The 21,193-nt window shown below is 35.7% G+C and overlaps 1 protein-coding gene and 1 long non-coding RNA gene across 6 annotated transcripts; one reads left to right on the forward strand and one right to left on the reverse strand.

The window, feature by feature from the left end:
* Window positions 1-6,453: 6,453 nt before the first annotated feature.
* On the forward strand, window positions 6,454-20,624 carry LOC141604708 (protein decapping 5-like). Of its 2 annotated transcripts, none has more exons than XM_074423177.1 (8): window positions 6,454-7,044; window positions 9,996-10,096; window positions 10,679-10,750; window positions 11,381-12,352; window positions 12,522-12,590; window positions 13,306-13,476; window positions 13,568-13,678; window positions 19,975-20,624. In XM_074423177.1, exons 1-8 carry the CDS (start codon window positions 6,897-6,899, stop codon window positions 20,116-20,118), a joined length of 1,788 nt encoding a protein of 595 aa, XP_074279278.1. In that variant the 5' UTR covers window positions 6,454-6,896; the 3' UTR covers window positions 20,119-20,624. The 2 variants fall into 2 exon arrangements, with proteins under 2 accessions (XP_074279278.1, XP_074279284.1); XM_074423183.1 differs by having other exon boundaries at window positions 6,534-7,044; window positions 11,381-12,340.
* On the reverse strand, window positions 15,236-19,968 carry LOC141604724 (uncharacterized). 4 transcript variants are annotated; one of them, XR_012526208.1, is made up of 6 exons: window positions 18,692-19,968; window positions 18,343-18,413; window positions 16,371-16,431; window positions 16,164-16,283; window positions 15,836-15,944; window positions 15,236-15,484 (listed from the first exon to the last, which is right to left on the reverse strand). It is a non-coding gene; the product is annotated as an uncharacterized LOC141604724 (long non-coding RNA). The 4 variants fall into 4 exon arrangements; XR_012526206.1 differs by lacking the exon at window positions 18,692-19,968 and having other exon boundaries at window positions 18,343-18,668; XR_012526207.1 differs by lacking the exon at window positions 18,692-19,968 and adding an exon at window positions 15,583-15,642 and having other exon boundaries at window positions 16,371-18,668.
* Window positions 20,625-21,193: the final 569 nt, after the last annotated feature.

Below are 21,193 nucleotides of genomic sequence, written 5' to 3' on the forward strand. Positions count from 1 at the left end.
GAGCAGTTTTTATACATTCCAAGAACCAGGAAATACACTTATGATTAAAACCTATTTATTTAAAAGTTTCTTTAATAAAGTTCAATTCTAGTCAATCATACGCTTTCTCCATATCAAGTTTAATTGCAATCCAACCTGCTTTACCTTTTTTACGTTTAAACGAGTTGAAAATCTCGTGCGCTAAAAGGATATTATCTTGAATGAAGCGATTAGGTGTAAAAGCACCTTGAAACGGGTTGATGATCTTATGCAAGACACTACGAAGACGATTAGCCAAGCTTTTTGAAATAATCTTATAAATTGTTGAACAAAGACTAATAGGCCGAAAATTGTTCGCTTTTTGAGGATTTTCAATTTTAGGAATCAATGCTATGAAAGTATGGTTAAGTTCTTTTAGTAATTTATCCGAATGGAAAAATGCTAAAACTGCTTTGGTAACAGAATTTCCTACAATATCTCAATATTTTTGAAAGAATTCTGCGGGTAAATCCATCGCGACCTGGATTTTTATCTGTAGCTAAATTAAACACAGTTTGTTTAGCCTCTTCTATACTAATATTACTTGTAAGAAATTTGTTATCTTCGTCTATAATTAGTCCATTAATAGACGTAAAATCTTCATTCTTGTCGAAATTACAAAGTTGGTTTTTTTAAACCTAATTTTAAACCCATCCGATATTTCTTGTTTAATAAATATCCGTAATACAAACACCATTCTTATTAATAAACTGACTTTGAAAAATCTTAGTATTATTATTTCCAAAATTCCCTTTGTTTATACGAGATTTTTGTTGCCAATAGACACGTTTATAGTCAAGAAGTGCATCGTGCTTTTTGAGCTATCTGAATTGGACTAAAACTCAATAGTTGAATAAAAACACACTAAATGATGCCAATATGGACTGAATTTTGGACGGTTTAGTGATTGGAATTGAGGAAAAGATATGACTTAATCCGAACATGAAGCAATATATTAAGCCTAAGGATTAGCCCAAGCACTAAGGAAAAGGTTCACCCAACCCCAAGCACTAAGCAAAGGAGTCTCTTCAAGCACTAAGCAAAGAAGAATTAAGTAGAAAGCAATGTTTCAACTTGTGTTTATAATTCATCAAATCTGAAATTTGCATAGGGTTGTCTTTACTTTTATAGGCCAAGCAATACAATATCCACCCTACATTCAAATACACATCTAAGGGCTCATAGAGGCCTCAATAAACGGTACATAAAAAGCTAGTCCCAAGGACCTTACACAAGTTGAAAAACATAAACTAAAAACAAGCAAAAGTAAACTAATGAGACAATCACTATTTAAGATAAAGTAAGCTCCTTGGAGACCTCACAAGGACCGGCCAAGCTTAGTATAAGAGTCATAGAACAGCAAAAATGACCTTTGGAGTTGTCTTGGATAGTTTAGGAAGGTTGAAAGTGACTTGAAAGAGACCCTTGTACCTTCTCTTGCAAACTGTGCTTCTCATAGATCACCCAATTTGTTGCTTCTTTTAAATTATGATAGGTACCTTTTCAAGAGAAAAGTTCCAGATAAAAATGCTCTAAACTCATCATAGAAGGGTCTTAGGCCGTTACATGCCATATATTCTTAGACGGATTTTGAGTTGGACCTCAAATTTGATGAAGGTCCAAAACCGGGTGAAGGCCAATTGTTTGATGGTGCGTGATTTGCTCCATCAATTGCGCGTTTTCTAAACCTGTAATATGTGAAGAGCCTAGTTGTTATTGTATATTTTCTAACTTGTTTTTCAGCAATTGAAAGTTGTTTAAAAATATTTCCAAAAGTAGACTGACTCCATTTCTTACCCTTTTGTTTTAAAACTTTACATTTTTGAGAAAGACAAAACATATACGATCCATGAAACTGATATTGCCAACAACTTTTGACTATTTTACTGAAATTATTCCGGAGAGTCCACATAAGTTCAAAACGGAAAGAAGGGGCTTTGTTGTGAATTTGGTTTTGGTTATGAAACTTCACTGAGATCGGACAATTGTCTGAGCTAGTGAAAGCACAGTGGACAAACTACAAGTTTGGATATATACTCATCCAATTAGAAGAAGCTAAGGCTTTATCAAGGATTTTAAAAATATTACCAGAACCAATTTTATTTTTTCTCCAAGTAAAAAAATTACCGAAAAAGGGAGATATACACAATCAATACATATATATAAAGCAGGAACTTTTCGAGCGATATTAGAGAGTCCAACTTTTTCAGAAATCCTAACAAGAATAGATTTTGAAAAAAATTAAATAAATAAAATTATCCTAATAAAAGTAGATTTCTTATTATTCAAAACATCCTAACAAGAATAGATTTTGAAAAAAAATAAATAAATAAAATTATCCTAATAAAAGTAGATTTCTTATTATTTAAAACAAATTTTAATAAAATTATCCTAATATAAGTAGACCAAATATATTTTAATAAAATTAGCCATAGAAATTCGTAATAGTTCAAGTTATCGTATTTATTTTCCCCCGCTTATTGTCTCATACATTTTTAGTTTATATTCTCGCATCAACATTCAAGAAGCTGGCGGATAAAAGATCGATTTATTTTATTAAAGTGTTATGTTAAGATGATGTAGTGTAATCTTACGTAGTTACACGAAGTATAAATTACGATTTCATCAAAATGTAATCACTAAATAATCATTGGAATATGTGTATAGAAATCCTAAACATAAATGCCTCCATATACATTCAAGTTAATAATACATAAAACATTTCACTAATCTATATTTGTTACTATTTTTGTTTAATTAATTTACTTTCTATAAGAATGTGGAGATCATTAGATGGAGGAATGAAACTGAGAAAAACTGAAGTAGAATTTGCGGATTTAAACAACTCAAAGCTCTTGTGTAACTATGGAATAACTCATAGTGTTATTCATATGATGAATTTATGATTGGTTCTAGATTCACGCATTAGTAGTATCACCTAATTTCATCTACTACAAAATTTCATATATACCGCTAGCATATATCCAATTAATCTAACCATTACGAAATAGTGGGTGCTACATACTCAAAATACACTATGTAACTAATTATATGGTATATTAATGTCATACACGCTATTCATATACTATATCTCAGATTTCATTATAAAAATTAACTAAAACCTAAAAAACGAGCTTAAAAGATAACTGAAAATTCGGAACCGATCAGTTAACCGATTAAATAAAAACTGCTTTTTAAACTAACTGAAAGGAAAATCTATCACAATTGTCCAAATATATCTCTTTTGTCTTGGATGCAGCGAATATAAATAAAATTTCAGACTCAAACTGAATTTTAAATCGTGTCAACCATGGGTGTTAGCTAGCCATGGGTAAAAAAAAATATCAGAAATATTTGAAAACTATAGAATAAGTGAGAATATAACATTTATAAGGAATGAGCTATTTTAAGATCTACACAAATTGATCTATGGTTTTGAAAATTTTTACTTGTGACAACTAAGGGCATGTAATTTTTCTAATTAATATGGGTATGAGAAAGCCTGCATTCGTTATGTCCCCTCGCTCGTATGACATCCTTACTTTTAGGAGTAGTTTTTTTCCTATTATTTGAGACTTGGTAGAGTATTTTAGTCCCGTTAGACTTTGGGAGCAAAATTCATTATCTTTTAGGAATTTCAAACTAAATGTATGTCATCCTCTTCGCAATGATCCTATATATTGATTTTGCAGAGTCGCCAATACATTAGTTTGACCATGATTTTTGATATATTAATGGTCAAAGTTATAAACGATGTTTGACCCTTAAGAAGCAATGAGAAAGAGTTTTATTAAGAAGGGAAGGGAGTATACACGATGAATTTTTTAACATAAACTCATAATGGTATGTTCTACCAAGTGTGGTATGTCGATTATGTTGTTGAGGAACATTAACTCTGTAAGAGGACTATCTAAAGAGACATTGTCATATTATCAATCGCCTTGGTAATTTCGAAATAGAAATTTACGGGTTCCAAAGTTGGCAAAAGGTACTGAACCGAGCATAGGAATGACTTTCTCGGATACAAAGACAATATACATTGAGGCTATGCCACGCTAGACAATAAATAAGAGTCAGAGACAATCACTTAATCATTTTGGTGAGCTGCACCATGTTTACAGAGAAAGCGTTTTTTATTGAATTAAAAACCAGTTGTGCCTGCGGCAATGAAAAGGCAAAGTACATATTATAACTAAATCACTTGATGTTATAAGTACTATTAAAATGTCAAATTTTTACGGTAAAAGCACTAATAATTTATCAATCAAGTATACCAACCATAAATTTTTTTCCATCAATCATTCAACATAGTTGGACTTCTTTGTTAACTTAAAAATATATTTTTACAAATAATCCTAATACGAGCCCTGTGCATCGCACGGGCTTTCCAACTAGTTAGTATTATTTATGAACTATTTAATCTTAAACAACGCACACTGGTAACCTTTGCACTTCCTTGTTTTTTACTAGGACTCTTAATCTCGTTAAGATCACATAATAATAAGAAAGGCAAATCAAGATTAAGGGCAAAATTTTGAATCCCATTCCAAAAATATGACTTTTCAGACGGTTGAACTGGAGCATAAAAAAAATAAGGTAAAAAATCACATTCTTCATTAAGTCACACACTTCACAAGCAATGAATTTTTTGACTTAAATATGACATTTATTGAAAAAGTCATGGAGATAGCAGACTCTTTCCAAAATAATCATATACCGCCTGATAGTCCTGTACTAGGAATAAAATCACAATTCTTAAACACAAAATTAGCTATCAAACAAGGTACATGCATAGAAGTCGATTTAGTGTCATATATAGCTAAGATTTTAATCCCATTTGATGAGCAAAAGAAGTTGAGTTGTTTGCCAAAATTCTTTCTTTTGGTGCTCCTAACATTCCAAAAGGCAATATTCATAGAAAATATATTGAAACGAAATGATGCATAAGTTGCTTAAAATGTCACAGGATGCTGAACTTCGTATAGTTAAACACAACCATAACCAACAGAGTTCAAATGCTATGTTACATGTACGGTTATTCCTAAGGACAATCATCCAAGTTCTGAAACTATAATTAGTTCTAATAGAAACGACAAGACCCTAATCAAGCTTACGAAAAACAGAGAATCGAAATTCTAGAAGGCAGAATCCAAACGAATATGCAAAGCTTTTTTTTAAACCAACCATGTCCAAAAAATTTCATGTGTTATGTTACAAGTACAGAGGATTCTAAGAGTAATCATACCAGAACCAGCAAAAAATTGTTGGATTAAAAACAAAGAAACTTTACAGACAGTATACCATATGTAACTCATACAAAAGCTAAACAATAAAACCATAGTAACCATCAACAATAATTCTGTTACAAATTTATGGCACACTAAGAGCAAAATTTGTATGACAAATTAACTTTAGAGCAAGCTTGGAAAAGTATCAGCACAAATACTCTTAAGATAAGCTGAAAAGCTTGTAACTAAAAGAGACTCTTGATCAACACTTCCCTCGAAATAAACACAATTCTGGACAGAGCTTTCCATGACTAGATTGGAAAGCAACCAAGAGTCTACTAAGAAGGAAATGGATAGATCAATACAATTGACTGAGTAAATTACAAAATTAATCACATACAATGGTAAAAAGGGAGATAAATGATTTGCCCCAAAAGAAAAAAACAAGAGGGAAACAACCCTAAGTCAAAACTCAAATGATCTTAATTTTTCTGTACTGGAAGAAGTTTGAAACTACTGAAATCCAGAGAAGCACATGAAACTCCCACCATAATCGGAAGGAGGAACAAATTTTGGAGTATTACTCGTATACTTCTTAGCTAGCATGATTATTGGCTAACACTTTTAAACTTTTGCATAGATCAACCACTGACCACATATATTGTTATAAACTTGAAGATGAAATTTAAAAAGCTTCTGACATATATACAATGAAAGCCCTTAATCTTACATGCATTATCTTTATGGTGCACAAATGCATAAATCATCAATAAACGCAATTTATTTTCAACAAAAACGTCCTAATCCTAGATATAGAAGCATCTTTTGAGAAGATTCAATAACTAGGACAAATTTGTGTTAAGAGCACCCACAAATACAATAGAGAGGATGTAGTCTCCTCATAACACTCTCTCTCCTTTAAGAGGAGATCCTCTCCATTGTGGAGATGTATGGAACATCCTCTTAGCAAGAGGATGTTCTCTACTTCCTCTACTTTTAGAGGAAGTATAACATTGGCTCTTATACCAACTATCTAATAATGTTTTTTCATGTGAATTATTTTCCTTTATTTTTTTTCTTTTGTAAGAAGTTAAAATATATATAAATGGGTAGATGATGGATAAGAGAATCCTCTCTCTATTGTGGACAAAAATATAAGGAGGATAAATAGAGTGGAAATAAAAGTGGGTCATAGAAATGATGTCAAAAATAAGATGATGAAAGAATAAATAAGAGGATCATACCATCCTCTCTATTGCTCACGCTCTAGAATTATGGTAGAGGATGGTGTTCCATACCATTTTATGGAAGTGGAACCAAAAGACCAGTTGTTAACTAGTCATCCCTTTGTCAATGGAATTCAAGTCTCCACACTTATCTCAAACTTGGAAAAATACCTCAACCCATAATAACTCCCATGAAATCAAACAATTAAACAAGCATGAAATTGATTAAAATCCAACAACTAAACTAGGGTTTGTCATTGTCCCCCAAATCTCCTCGTCCCTCTCTCAATTATTTCCAAATCAATAATTGACACTCCAATATTCACAACCAATCACTCAATTCTCTCATCAATCACTCAATTCTCCATCTCTCTCTCTCTCTCTCTCTCTCTCTCTCTCTCTCTTTGTCTCTCCTCTCACATCAATGGCGGCCGATGGTTTCAGATCTAGCGGTGGTGCGGCCGATTCGTATTTGGGTAGTTTGATAAGCTTGACGTCTAAGTCTGAAATCCGTTATGAAGGCGTTCTTTTCAATATCAATACCGACGAAGCTAGCATTGGTCTTCGCAACGGTATTTTGCTTTTGATTTTCATTATTTGATCTTGGTTTTTTAATCAGTGTTTGATTAATCGTTATTTTATCTTTTTTTTATGTTTGATGATAAGTGATTTGGTGATTGTTTTTGCTGTAACCTTTGATCGTATACGTTTTTCAAAATATGTGAGAGGAACATCCCAACATATATGATCAAATGGAGTTGAGGACCTAACAAAATTTGGTGTAAATGGTTTAGGGTTAGGTGTTATTGTGTTGTATTGTCAATTTGTTTGAGAGATTGGCATGCAATTTCGATATGGGACGTTGTTTTGTTAAATAATTATGTAGTTCTTCCACTTTTACACTTTTGAATCAAGTAGAATAAGGTAATTTTGGTGCTTATGTTGTGCCACATGAATTCATAAGCTGTAGAAGTGTAGTACTCACTCCGTCCCAATCATTTGTTTACCTTTGATTAAAATGGATAAATAAGGTAAATAAATGATGAGACGAAGTGAGTCAGTTTACTGAGGAATGGTCAATTCTTTTGTGACATGTTATAGTTGTGTTTTTGTTAATTGGTGGATAGTACCTGTTAAGGGCATGGTGTTGACATCGATCTCTATAGTAGCAGAATATTTTAGAAACTGTCAAGGATATGTTTATGTTTATCGGGTACTCCCTTAGTCGGTGAATCTGAATTTTTTGGGCACAGTATTGAAGATAACTTTGTTTGGGCACAGTATAGGATCTGGTTCTCTTATGTTTTGCATTTTGGCTGGCTGGTTGAAGTTTGTACAAAGGGTGATAAGAGCATGTGTATTTGGAGCTTGTGCCACTTCTTGTTTACTTTACACAGCATTAGGATTGGACTTTTAAGATATCCATTTTGGCGGGTTATTCTACATGCCCCCCTCACTCCCCCCTCCCCCTTGTTTACTTTAGACCAAATTAGAATATGGATATCTGAGATCTGTATTTTGAGGGTTGATCTTTTTAGCAATGCACACGAACGTACTCCATATAATGTGTTTCGTGATTCTTTTTTGCTCGATAAACTCTAATTAAGCCAAATCAAATTTGCCTACGAAATTAGTGTCCCCATAATTTTTTTAGTGTTAATGACTTGTATGTTTTACCAAAAGCAGGACAACTGCTTCTATGAGAAGTTCGGTTGTTCACTACTTTGAACAAAACTTGGGTATATAAGAGCTAAATTTGAAAGTTTCAGCGTCATGAGTTTATGACTATCAGGCCTATTTAGGTCAACTCCGTGTTTTTTATTTCTTCTGAGCTCGGGTTGAGGGAATCCAGCGACGTTGCATAGTACTGATCTTATATCTTCTTCTTGAAGTTTGAATTGCACTTTAGCTACCCTCAAAAGGATATGCTTCCAGATTTGTTTGCTATTGAAAAAATTATTTTCATGTGTTATGGAAAGTTATGACCTTGTGCCTTTGGCTATCCTATGGTGCCTCTAGAATGCTTGATTATGTAGTATTTATCCATCCATGTGGGACTTTGTAAATCAGATTCTGAAATGCAGTTTTGTGTTTGACTTAAGGCGTCTTTTAAACCCTCATTGGCGATGTGTTATCCCATATTCCCATCCTTGTGGTTGACAAAGCATTTTGTAAGTTTATGCCTTGGAAAGCTCACTGAAATGCTTGATAGAGTATTTATCATCGGCTTAAAACGCGTCCCTTTATAAGGTGTCACACTAAATATTGTCCCTATGTTAGTTGTTTTGCTAACTTTTGTCCGTCCATCAGTGGTCATCATACTATTTTTTGTCCGTATTTTTGGTGGTCACGCTATAAATTGTCCCTATATTGGTCGTTGAGCTGAAGAGTATAGGTCGTTCCCCTAAAGATCGTCCCCAATTTTGGCGGTCTTGCTAAAGATTGTCCATATATCGGTTGTCCTGCTAAATATTGTCCCGCTGAAGGTTGTCCCTATTTATGTTATCCTGCTGAAGGATTTTCGCTTTAGCGGTTGTTTTTCAGCAAACGCCCTAAATTCAGTTTTACGCTTAAGCCAACAGTTTTACAGGTTTTGGCCGTACCTTTAATTATGGTGCTAATCGAGAATGAGTTTTTTCCGTGCAAGGTTTGGATGATCTTGTAAATTTTAATATCATGTGTTGTGGGAAATTAGTGGTACTATGAGATTGTGCCTTCGTTATCTGCTGCAGTCTATGTAAAGATTGATTTCATCAAAAAAAGGTTTTATAGCCAAAGAGTGTCTCACAACATACTTTTGGTGAAACAGAAAACGATTTTCACACAAAAATATGATGCCATGACAAAAAATAAAATATTAAACTGTATGTGCTTGTAGTGTTAAGTAACGGTGGGACAATGCAGTCCTCTGATACATTTCATCATATATAATCCATAAACAGTCTCCCCGTGTCCTCAAGACAAGGGTGCTGTATGGGTGAGATTGCGAACATCACTCCTATTTTACCATAGGTGCCAATCTTCGAGGCTCCGAGGTACTAATGCTGTTGAATAAACTTGAAGTGGGTGTTCTATTATGTAGTAGATCTAGCAACAAAATTTTTAACACAATTATCGTTGCCGTCATACTAAATCGCCTGTGTAGAACTCGGAATAAGTTGCATAATTTGATCCCTGGGCAGGAGCCTTCGAAACACTTAGCTATTGTTGTTTGTTGAAATAGTTCTGACCAAATTTCTTTGCTTATACTCTTAATTGGAGTGTGAAATTTGCTCTTCGTTTATTTGAGATAAGTTGAGCATATGTAAACAGCATTTTATAATAAAAAATGCATCCTGGTTCTTATGAAACATCACTTTAATTTTATAACGTCCTTGAGTTTGGGCAATTGCTGGCCACCAATTTTGGATAAATTGTGATATTAGGTGGATGTTTATGTGAATTGCTCTTATTTTCTTATTTTCTTTACATAAGGCCCTTTAAAGCATGCTTCGCAAATCATTTACCAGCCTTTTCTTTTCAGTCCGATCTTTTGGAACTGAGGGCCGCAGAAAGGATGGTCCACAAGTCCCGGCAATTGACAAAGTGTATGAATATATAGTATTTAGAGGAAGTGACATTAAGGTAAATTGAGCTCTTGCCAGATGCTTTTTTAGTAGCTCCATTTTTGTTGTTTTATTCCCAAATCCCAGTGGAGCCAAATACTGTGTTTGTATTATTTGGTGTTGGGTTATTATAGTCTTATTATAGACTTAAGCACAATGGTTCACTAAACTGGCCGCGTTTCTTTTCTGTATAAAGTACTCTGTAGCCATAATTTGATACAATTTTCATCCCAACTTTTAGTATGAGTCATTTGGAAATCAGCTCTCTGTGCTGTTAGGCAAGAGTAAGTTCGAGTAAGGGCGTTCATGCTACCCTCTTTCCCCTCTATTTTCAGGTGACTGGTTCCCTTGAGGCACTCTGTTAATGTTGTTGATGTGTTAATGTTGTTGATGTATGCTTTAAGCTTTTTCTTCATTGTTTCTGTTTTTGATACTTTCTGTCTCTTAATCGCTTGCATAAGCAGCAACATCTTATCATTCAATTATGCTCTGATCCTTTTAGTTTTCAGTGGACAGGTGATACCATTGCAGTTTTGGTTGAATTTGAGATGAGCTAGTGTTTACAGAAGGTAGCAGGATTAATTTTTTATTTTTCTGACAGGATTTGCAGGTCAAATCTTCTCCGCCTGCGCAGCCAGCTCCTTCTGTTCATAATGATCCAGCCATTATACAGGTAGACGAATCTAAACTTTTAGTTGCTATATTGCTGCAAGGCATTCTATATTTCTATGTTTAATTAAGGAGAAATATCAGTGAGAAATAACGTTGAAACTGTACCTTGGGGTTGCGTTCAGTATAAGACAAGAAATCGAAAGTATGTTTGATTATTGGTCATTACTTATCGTTCATGTCTACCCCTCCTTATCTTGTTTCTAGTGGGCTACTCAGTGCTAGGGTGTGGGCGGTTTATCTGTTTCCTTGTGGGCTAAAGCAACTGGTTTTCACTGGTGGATTGTTGTTTTTGTTATTCTGCCGTCGATTCTGTCAGCGCATTAATATGGTTACTAGAAATGACCGAGTGTATAGACTATAGAGGTGAACTTAGCACCTTGGGTTTTATGATTATTTGAGGGAAATTTTGACATATGGGAAGAACTGAGTGGAGTGGACGGACAAATTTTCTTGGCATTCGTGTTCATCCTATTGAATAGTTAGGCTAGAGTGCCAAACCCACATTTTTTTTTAACTTCCCGTTCTATTTATTTTTTTAACTGGAATGTTTTCGTCTTCACTTAAACCAAGCTTTAGTTGATGCATATGTTTCCATCACTAACTTATCTTCTTTCCACTTGGGTTCTTGTAGTCTCACTTTACCCCTCCAACTGCACCTTCAAGCTTGCCTACTGCTCCAACGACTGCAACTCAGACTCAGGCTCAGGCTCAGGCTCAGACTGGTGGGTCTTTATCAGATTTTGGTACCCAAATTCCACAGCCTGGAATTCCTAGAACTGCTTATCATAATATCACGCCCTTGTATCAGCCTGGAGCGAATTTGGCTTCTTGGAATCCACCACCTCCACCGACATCTAATAATGGTGGTCTCTCAGTTCCTATGTATTGGCCAGGATATTATGGACCGCCTGCTTCTGTCCAGTCACAACAACAGTCATTGCTTCAACCTGTTCAAGGTTTGCCTATGCAACCCTCCTTGCAGCCATCTTTAGCACATCAATCAATTCATCATCCAAACATGAACCCATCTTTTCCAACTGGAGCATCCAACAATTCAGCTTCACAATCTTTGGAGTTTCCCCCTCCACTGCTACAACCGATAGTCAACAGCTCTATAAGTACTTCATCAACTGTACAGCCAGTTCAGTCGTCTTCATTAGCCGTGGCTCCGTCAAATATGATGCCTTCCAAGCCACCTGCTCAAGCTGTGCCAACTGTATCTCAGAGTACTACCCCACCCTTGGCGTCATCTGCGTTATCTAATATGTTGGAAAAGAGCACTGTGCCAACATTGATCCCTAATCAGCCTAAACCAATTTCTAGTTCATCTGTACCCTTCAACAACTTGTCTGAATCTCTCTCTTCTGTTGGCGGGACATCCAGTTCACCTGCGCTGGTGACTCCAGGTCAATTTTTACATCCTGGACCCACCATCTCTCCAACTCCACAGATAGCGCAGAAGGATGTTGAAGTGGTCCAGGTTCCATCGTTGGGTTCATCATCACAACCCTCAGCTGGAGTACCTGTGACAGCTGCACCAGTACCAGTGTCTAAAGAAACTCAGGCGCCACTTTTGCCTCTTCCATCACCTGTAAATTCCAAGGTTAATATTTTATGTTTAGTTATATTGTCTGTTTATGTGCCTTGATTACTTAGTCAGTTTACTTATCCGAACCAAAGGAATGATTGGCTGGGAGTTGCATCCTATTTTGTCTTAACCATGCAAAAGTGCTACGAGCAATGTAAATTGTTGACACATCTCTTTTTGTTAGATGAATGGAGTTTCTTCTCACACTCGGTATGCCAATCGTGGTGGACGTGGGAGAGGAAGAGGAAATGAGGTAATGTGTAGCTCCTTTTTAAATTGTTTTTCTGTTAGGAGTACGACTAGAACAATCTTGGTCGTTCTATAACTACTTCTGGAGAATAAATGTGAAGAAGTATTAACTTATGGATGTTATGTATGGTCAGCTAGCGTGTCCCATTTGTTAAATTGTTTTTTGTGGTGGATAGTGGGGTGTACTGCTAAACCGTACATAATCCGTCGAGTTGTTGGATATACAAATGTGGTCTTTACTTGATGTGCGTACTATGTAGATGCTTTGGGTTTTGGTTGGTTTGGGCATTGTATTCACGACCAGGGTGGAGTTTGCTTCTCTCCTCTTCATGAAACACGGTCAAACTCCCAACTCATTATAAATCCTTCCACTAACAACAACAACAACAACATTAGAGCCTTAATCCCAAAATGATTTGGTGTCGGCTGACATGATTCATCCTTTAGAACCGTCCATGGGTGAACGCACACCTCAAAAATGCAAAAAATAGAAAAGAAAAAGTGAAAAACTGAAGGGGAGTGAAACATAATACAAAAGCCAGGTTAAAACTTATAGGTTTTAAAATCGAAGTCCGGATTTCTTTTATTAAAACTTAGAATTTAAATCGATAATAAAGATTAAAACGATTTTGAAAACCGAAGTAAAACTCAAGGGTCCGGAAAAAAATTGGTTCGTAGAGCTTTTGTAACTTAGTTTCATCTTTTGTGTTCGTATGCAGTTTTCTCGCGCGGTACCCAACTACACTGAAGACTTTGATTTTGAGGCAATGAATGAGAGATTCAAAAAAGATGAGGTTTGGGGACACCTGGGTAAAAGTATAAGCCAGACAGATGATGGACTGAATTTACAAGATGAAGATAATGTTGATCCGCTAGCAGGTGATAAAAAGGTAAGGTCTTTGTTTTACTAGCATGGTATCATCGTCTTTTATCTTTTTTTTATCTACATCTTTTGATTCCTTGTGTGACTTGAGTGAGCAGCCCGTTTATAAGAAGGATGACTTTTTTGATACCTTGTCCTGCAATGCTCTTGATCGTGAATCTCGTAATGGAAGGCCTCGATTTTCTGAACAAATGAGGCTAGATACCGAGGTAATATACTTTTGCTTTGTTTGTAGTTTGTTGATAGAAAAACTGTCAAAACATACGATAGTTATGCAGTAGTTGATGAGTTGTCATTTGTCAATATCTGCTGTGGTGTTGCCGTGTTGGTTTATGTGTGGGTATTTTCCACTAGTGAGTCTAGTGACATGCAACAGTCCTTGGGTACGGTCTTAGGGCACAAATTCTAAATTTGCATTTTCCGCGCTTCTTGAACTGTGAGGTCTCCTAGTAGGGTTTAAAATCTCGGCCGAGAAGTATCGTATCGCCCGAGATGTATCAGTATCGGAGGCCGCCGATACGAGATATCCCGAGATGTATCGGGTAAATTAAAAACAGGAAAGTGTCGGCCGAGACGACCGATTTATAACGTGTATCGGTCAACTCGTCCCGATACGGCCCGCGTTGAATGCGATATGAACGAGTTATAACTTGTACGGCCAAATTTTATAATGAAAAGCTCTTACAAATTGTATAGCATTAGTCAAATTGATTATCCTAAATAGGATTAATCTTAACTTTATATGAAATAATCAATAGATGATAAAATATCTACAAAAGCTTGCAAAATATATTTCACCGCGATAACCGCGACTCGGAGCGCGACGGCCGAGTCAGGACGATTCCGCGACTCCGCTACCGAGACCGGGATCGCGACCGATACCGCGATTTAAAACCTGGCCTCCTACTGAGTACTGACTATGAATCTGAGATTGGATTTGATTTGATTTTGTCTGAAGTTGTTATAACTTATAGTGTAAATTACAACTTACCACCTACTATTTATCGTATTTTACAACTTACCACCACGTATTTTGTTTATTACAACTTACCACCTATATTCTAAGGTTTATATCCCAATTCCCACCGTAATTTATTCCTGATCATTAATTTACTTAATTCCCGACTCAATATGTAAATAAACCACAATTTGACGAGAGTACCCTTGTCATATTTCCCTAAAAAAAAAAAAAAAAAAAACTAACAGCCACCACCTCCCCTCAACTCCAACCACCAATTATAGTCACCACTTATCTTTTCCTATCCCTCCAACTACATTGCCTATCCCAACCCCGCCGATCACCCACAAACACCGTACAGCCCATCATGAACCACCCGACCACCAATTTACCGCCACCAATAAATAGGACCACCACCAATGAAACCACTCTTACCCCGCCACCCTTTGCCTCTTATTTCACTACTAACCGCATTATGATGCCGGAAACCAGTCCACCATCACCAAACCGCCAAAAATTGACACTACTACAAAAATCATCATAGACATCCGACATTTTCATCAATAGACATCGGATTTTCAACTGATGCACAGTTGACACATGTATATTCTCTAAGCTTATACATCAGTCTTAAGTCTGATGTCTATTCGAGAATAGACATCGGTTTTAATTTTATCTGATGCCCATTCTATGAATACGCATCAGAGGTTTACTAAAAACCGATGTCTATTGCATAAATAGACATCGGTTTTTAGTAAAGTCTGATGCATATTGTTTTATTTTATTTTAAAAAAAAAAATTATTACCGAATAAACTACATTCCTTTCATCAATGAGACAAACATAACTGACTAGTTTGCAAAATATTGTATACATACAATTGTTGTTTATATACAACCAAACCCATCATCTACACAAACTAATGAAGTACATTACATTATACTGAACATTCAGAAAAACATGGAATAGATAATTTGTTGATGATCAATGTACCACGTCAAAAAAAGAGCACAACTTTGTTAGCTCAACAGCTCTTTCAAACTCACGAACTCCACCCCCTACAATAACAACAACAACAACATTAGCTAGGTCCCTCAAGGTCTCCCACAAATAATGAGGTATAGGGTTAGTCAGACACAATATTATGCAGCTCTACCTATGTCGGAAGGTTGTTTACGATCCAAGACGAAGGTTGCATCGAAGGACTCCTCTAGCCCTGTCGCATACAAAATGGCACATGAGAATTCACAGCTACTCACAAATATTTATGGCCTTTAAATTTGTCCAACAACAACGTCTTCCTCCATCATAAAACTCTTGAATGAGATCGAATAACCAGTTCAGTTTTTCACATTTTATTTACTGTCAGAAGTTAGAACATAACCAAGATTTTAGCTAGTACAACTAACCATTTAATAATTGAAGTATGAGCCTCCACTGTGAATAAAACGCGCTACAGCAAAGGCTAAGTCTTCAACTGTTGGCCAGTCATGAAATGGACCACCAAATGCTGTAAACCTTCAATCCACAGAAAAAAAAAAATGTTACCAAAAACGACTGGTGAATGAAAAAAAAGAAATTATCAAGAAAACTTATATGAGACAGTCTCGGACTGGAGACCAACCCTCCCTCTAATCCCGTGAAATAACTGAACAAAACACCAAGGTAATTAACCCTTCAATGTTCCATTTTCTATTCAGTGTTCCTGAAAAGACCAAGAAAGGAGAGGCAACGTACCCATTTAAACAGTTATCCATGGCGTTCCTTCCATGTGTATGGAATGTTCATGCCAAATATTGCCCCTATCAACGAGTACACTGATAAAGAGATAATTCCAAAGCTAAGGAAAAGCTCGATCTGTGTCCATTAGAAGCGATGAGGAGATAGATAAAGATTGAATTTAAGTAGTTTGGCAATAACGAAGTCATAAAATACATTACATACGTGAATTTTATCAGAAATGACTAAATTGTTGCATACCATCTGACACCCTTATCCTGCTTACCTGTTAACCCACCGAAAACTGAATTAAGGATCAAATCAAACCAATGTAATGTAACTCAATTAACTAAAAGTATCTGCCTGGTACTTGTTAACCCAATGAAAACTAAAATTAACGAATAACTACATCAAAATATGATTTAGACATATGATAATCTTACCATTACACCTTTCATAGAAAAACTTGGGTGATTATATCAAGTACTTAAGGAAATGGTTTAAGAGTTTTGCCTAAGAGAACCATCTTCAGCATAACTTGGGACCAATTAATTTAGTATTTTATCAGTCAAGCCGCGAAAAGTTAGTTGGAATATCACAGGACTCCTAAAAACCTGACTATGTTGTTGGAATATCACAGGACTCCTAAAAACCATCACACTGGGAGCCTAATTAGTTGATTTTGAGCAAGTGAGTCAAGTCCCAAAACCAACTTGAATAAGGAAAAAGGACATCAAAATATTTAACAAAAGGGAGCCTAATTAGGTTATCCTTTGGTTTCTTGGAGAAAATGTTCATAAACAGATACATGTAAATATAACATAAGCCACACTGCCACATATAAAAAAATATCTCAACATTTCCGCCCCAAATAGCAAGTATTGTCTATTATTTAGATCAACAAGAGTACAAACAACAAATATCAGGACTGCCGCGTTGAAACTACAATTCTAATTTAGATATGATCATCACTCCTATGCATTAGACAACTTGAACTCCTTAGAATTGCATAAAGTGACAATAATCTGTGGGAGAGGGAGTCTTTGCCTGATTTGAAATAACAAATAAAGTACCTGCTATACCATTGTCATCAAATCCAGCAATCAGAAGAGAAATTTCAAAGGGTCGTATACTCCTACATACTGATAAGAAGAAAAAAAAAACATTTCTTAACAAGTAATAGAGTATAGGTCATTGATTAACGAAAACCAAAAGAGGTGATAACTATGTATTAAAAGACACCAAAGCGTGTTGTCCATATACAAAAGAAGAGCGGAAAGGTTAAGCCCTCATACTGTAACACGTAATCATATATTTAATGTTCTAGTCAGATGTCATACTAATAATTATACTAAACAAACACAAACAAAAAAAAGGGAAGAGAAAATTACCTATGATTGAAGATTACTCAGCACTTCAACATCAACAACTAAACAAATAATAAAAAAAAATTCAAAAAAAATTAAGAGGTAGTAATTTCATACTCCTACATCAACAACTAAACAAATAATAAAAACAAATTCAAAAAAAATTAAGAGGTAGTAATTTCATACTCCTTACAAGGTTAGTCATATACCGAGATAATGTAATCAAAATCTAGAATCATATTCATATAAGATCATGGAATCAGTTCTAATCAAAATAATCAAATACTCGGTAATATATTTTCGAGAAAGCAAAATCACCATCACCTTAAATTAACTAATGTAAGACGTTTCGGCATTTATTGGCAAGAAGGTGAATAGGGAGATGAACACATAGGAATTGTAGGGGTTGAAGAAGATATAAGGGGGAAGAGTAAAAGTCAGAGAAACCAATTAGTAGAAGTAATTAGTAGAAGTAATGGTGATCCCTTTGAGCGTTTCGAGGTCCTTATTTACTTGTCATCAAAAAAATTCAAAAAGCCTAAAACTAAGGAAGACATTATGCACACAAGGCATAGAAAGACCCTAAACATGGAAAAAGTATAACATATTACTCGTATCAAATAATGAAACCAAGGCTCGTTAATTTAAACATGATCACTGACTTGATAGAAGCACAACAAAAGAACGCTCTGAACCATGTGAGCTAGTGTCAACTGTCAAGCACACAAGTGAAAGCGCAACAATGCAGTCTTGACTAGCTTTAGCGAGAAAGGATTTCCCGAACTTGATCTCATATTTTCTGTTTGTTACAGTGGTGAAATGAATCGTACCTTAGTCGGCCTTTGGACAAATCCTAGTAACATCGCCTAAAATGCGAAATGAATACGAACGGCGATGACAACTGTGAAACGATGCGCAACAAGTTTAGCCCAATAAAGCAACAACATCATACAACAAACAAATTTAAATTGAATAAAACCCCCCAATTTTATTAACCCTAAAAATCAAGTAATATTAATTTAATCCTAATACTACAAATACAGCAGCAATTGATTATCAAACAAGAACAGTAACATCATACAACAAACTAATATAGTCGATTTAGCATGAAAACGGATCAAAAATATACATATAAACCTTAACTAAAATGAAATTATTGAAATGGTAGATTATACATACTGTGTTCAGAAATTTTTCAAATGTTAGAATGGAAAAAAAGGAAGAGTGGATGAATCGCCAAGTGAAAGATTGCGTGGGTCGAATGATGAGAGATCGACTGGTTTTCGAGGGATTGTAATGGTGGAACCCGATAGTAGAAAAGAAGGAAGGGAGGATGTAATGTGAGAGTGAGAAAGACGGTATGCTGAGATAGTGAGTGCGAGAGGTTTGGTCATTTTTGACCTATTTTGGGTGAATTTAATATACATGAGATATTATAAATGTCTAATGTCTATTCAATAGGCATCCGTTTTTTAAAAAATCCGATGCATATTGAATTGTATAGACATCGGTTTTTTTAAAATATCTGATGCATAAACTTATGCATGTGATTTTTTGAAATATTTGATGTCTATTGAGCGATGTCTATTATGATTTTTGTAGTAGTGTGATCACCTCATCCACCAAAAATCCTAAACATATCAAGCTTATGAATTAAAAAGCTTATGAATTTGGGTGACGTGGTGCCGAAGGTTATGACGTGAAGCGTTGAGCGCGATGATGCGATTAATCTGGAGATTATTGTGAGAACTAAGAGGATGAAAGGAGTAGGTGAATAATGCGCGTAACATCTTGTTTTTCTTTGATGCTCCAATGGCGGTGATTTTGCACTTTCAATTTGTTATTTATCATGTGGCTTGTTAATCTGATAGAAATTCGGGGATTTAGGGTTTGTGATTTGGGGGATGTGATAATTGATTTGGGAGTAATTTATTAAGGACACTTTTTTTATGGTTTCTTAATTAGTATAGTGGTTGGTTTTGACAATGGAGGGGGAGGGAGAGGGAGAGGGAGAGGGAGAAACAATTTCAAGGTTTGGATTGAATATGTCGCTTTCAATGGTGGAAGATGGTGTTGGGCTGGACATCATGGTGGGAGGGAGAGCGGTGGTCATTTATTGGTGGAGATTGGTCAGGGACGGTTGTATTAGGGTGGGAGAGAATAATAAGGGTAAGTTGGTCATTTTATATTTTGTTCACTTAATGAGTCGGGATTTAAGTAAAATGATAAGCGGGAATGAAATTCGGTGGTAGTTGGGATATATACCGTGTAATGTAGGTGGTTATTTGTAATAAACAAAATACAAGGTGGTAGTTTGGAAAATACGGTAAATGTTAGGTGGTAGTTAACAATTTTCACTAACTTATAATTTATAAACCAACAGTTGCACTGCATGGGTCTATTTTGAGTTTAAAATAGTTTTCTCGGGTTCTCTTTTATGACAATTTTCTTCATTGATGTAGACATTCGGTGACTTCTCAAGAAATCGGGGATTCCGAGGTGGGCGTGGACCAGGTCGTGGCGGACGGTCACGAGGCGGTTATCATGGAAGGGGCTACGGCTATGGTGGAAGGGGGCGAGGCCAGAATGTGTACCGAGCCATCTAGTTGGCTCTTTAATGGGGTAAAAGCTAGGTCTGCCAGCCGCCAGTCTTGTAGTCAGGGTTTTGCTTGTTTTATGCACATACCCTGACACGACATGGTTGAAGGCTGGCAAAAGGTAGTAGATTATGGTCGATATCTCGTGTGGGCAGTGGAATATTGCATGTATAGACAATAGCTTGTCAAGGTGGCAGTAAACTCTCCAAAGCCCCCTGATTAAAGAGCACAAGATCGGCATTATTTATGTGGTGTTGAGAATAACAAACCAGTGACATAAGTAGAATATGGGTTGTCACTGTTATGTATTTTGGTGTTTTAGGTGGGGGCTTCCATTAACTTGTGGCAGAAGTTGATGGTGAATTGGTGGTGTATTTGGGAGCTTTTGGAACTCATTTCTGTACCTGTAGAATAATTCTTAACTTATGGTGTAGCGGACTCTTGAGACTTGTTTGGTACTCAGTTGCATTCATGATTGATTGCATGGTTACTTATTATGGAATTTGCCAGCCTAATCCGTCGAGCTATTTACAGTGTTTTCATTGAACATCCGCATTTTGCTAAAATTGAAGCCAGTTTTCATGGTTACGTCACTGAGTAATGAGATACTAATTATTTGAGAGCCAAAACTATTATCAGATTGTCTTTTATGTTATTCAATTCGCTGGACCTCAAGTATTTGAAATTTGAATCCATGTCGATGCTTTGAAAATCTTTAGAAAAATCGCTAATAAAACTGTAAAAGCAAGTGATGTTTTCAATAAAACAATACAACTGCAAGCTTTGAAGAAGGGACTTCTCAGTTCTCACCACAACTACAAGGTAGCACCAATGCAACTTAAGTACTTATCCACTATTATTATCAATTTCTAGAAGACAAGAAACTTGGCAAATAGATCGTTTGGATCTTGTCTAGTCGGGTTAATTTTGATTGGCCATTTTAGGTTTGTTATATATTTCGTTTTGGTCTAGCCGGAATGAGGAGAGTCTTTTTGAGTTTCAGGTCAATTTCTGATGGGTTGTCGAGTCATTTATGGATATGAGTCACTTGAGGTTGGTGGTTAAATATGGTAAACAATAATAA

This window comes from Silene latifolia, chromosome 1 (assembly GCF_048544455.1).
Source record: "Silene latifolia isolate original U9 population chromosome 1, ASM4854445v1, whole genome shotgun sequence".
Taxonomy (NCBI): Eukaryota; Viridiplantae; Streptophyta; class Magnoliopsida; order Caryophyllales; family Caryophyllaceae; genus Silene; species Silene latifolia.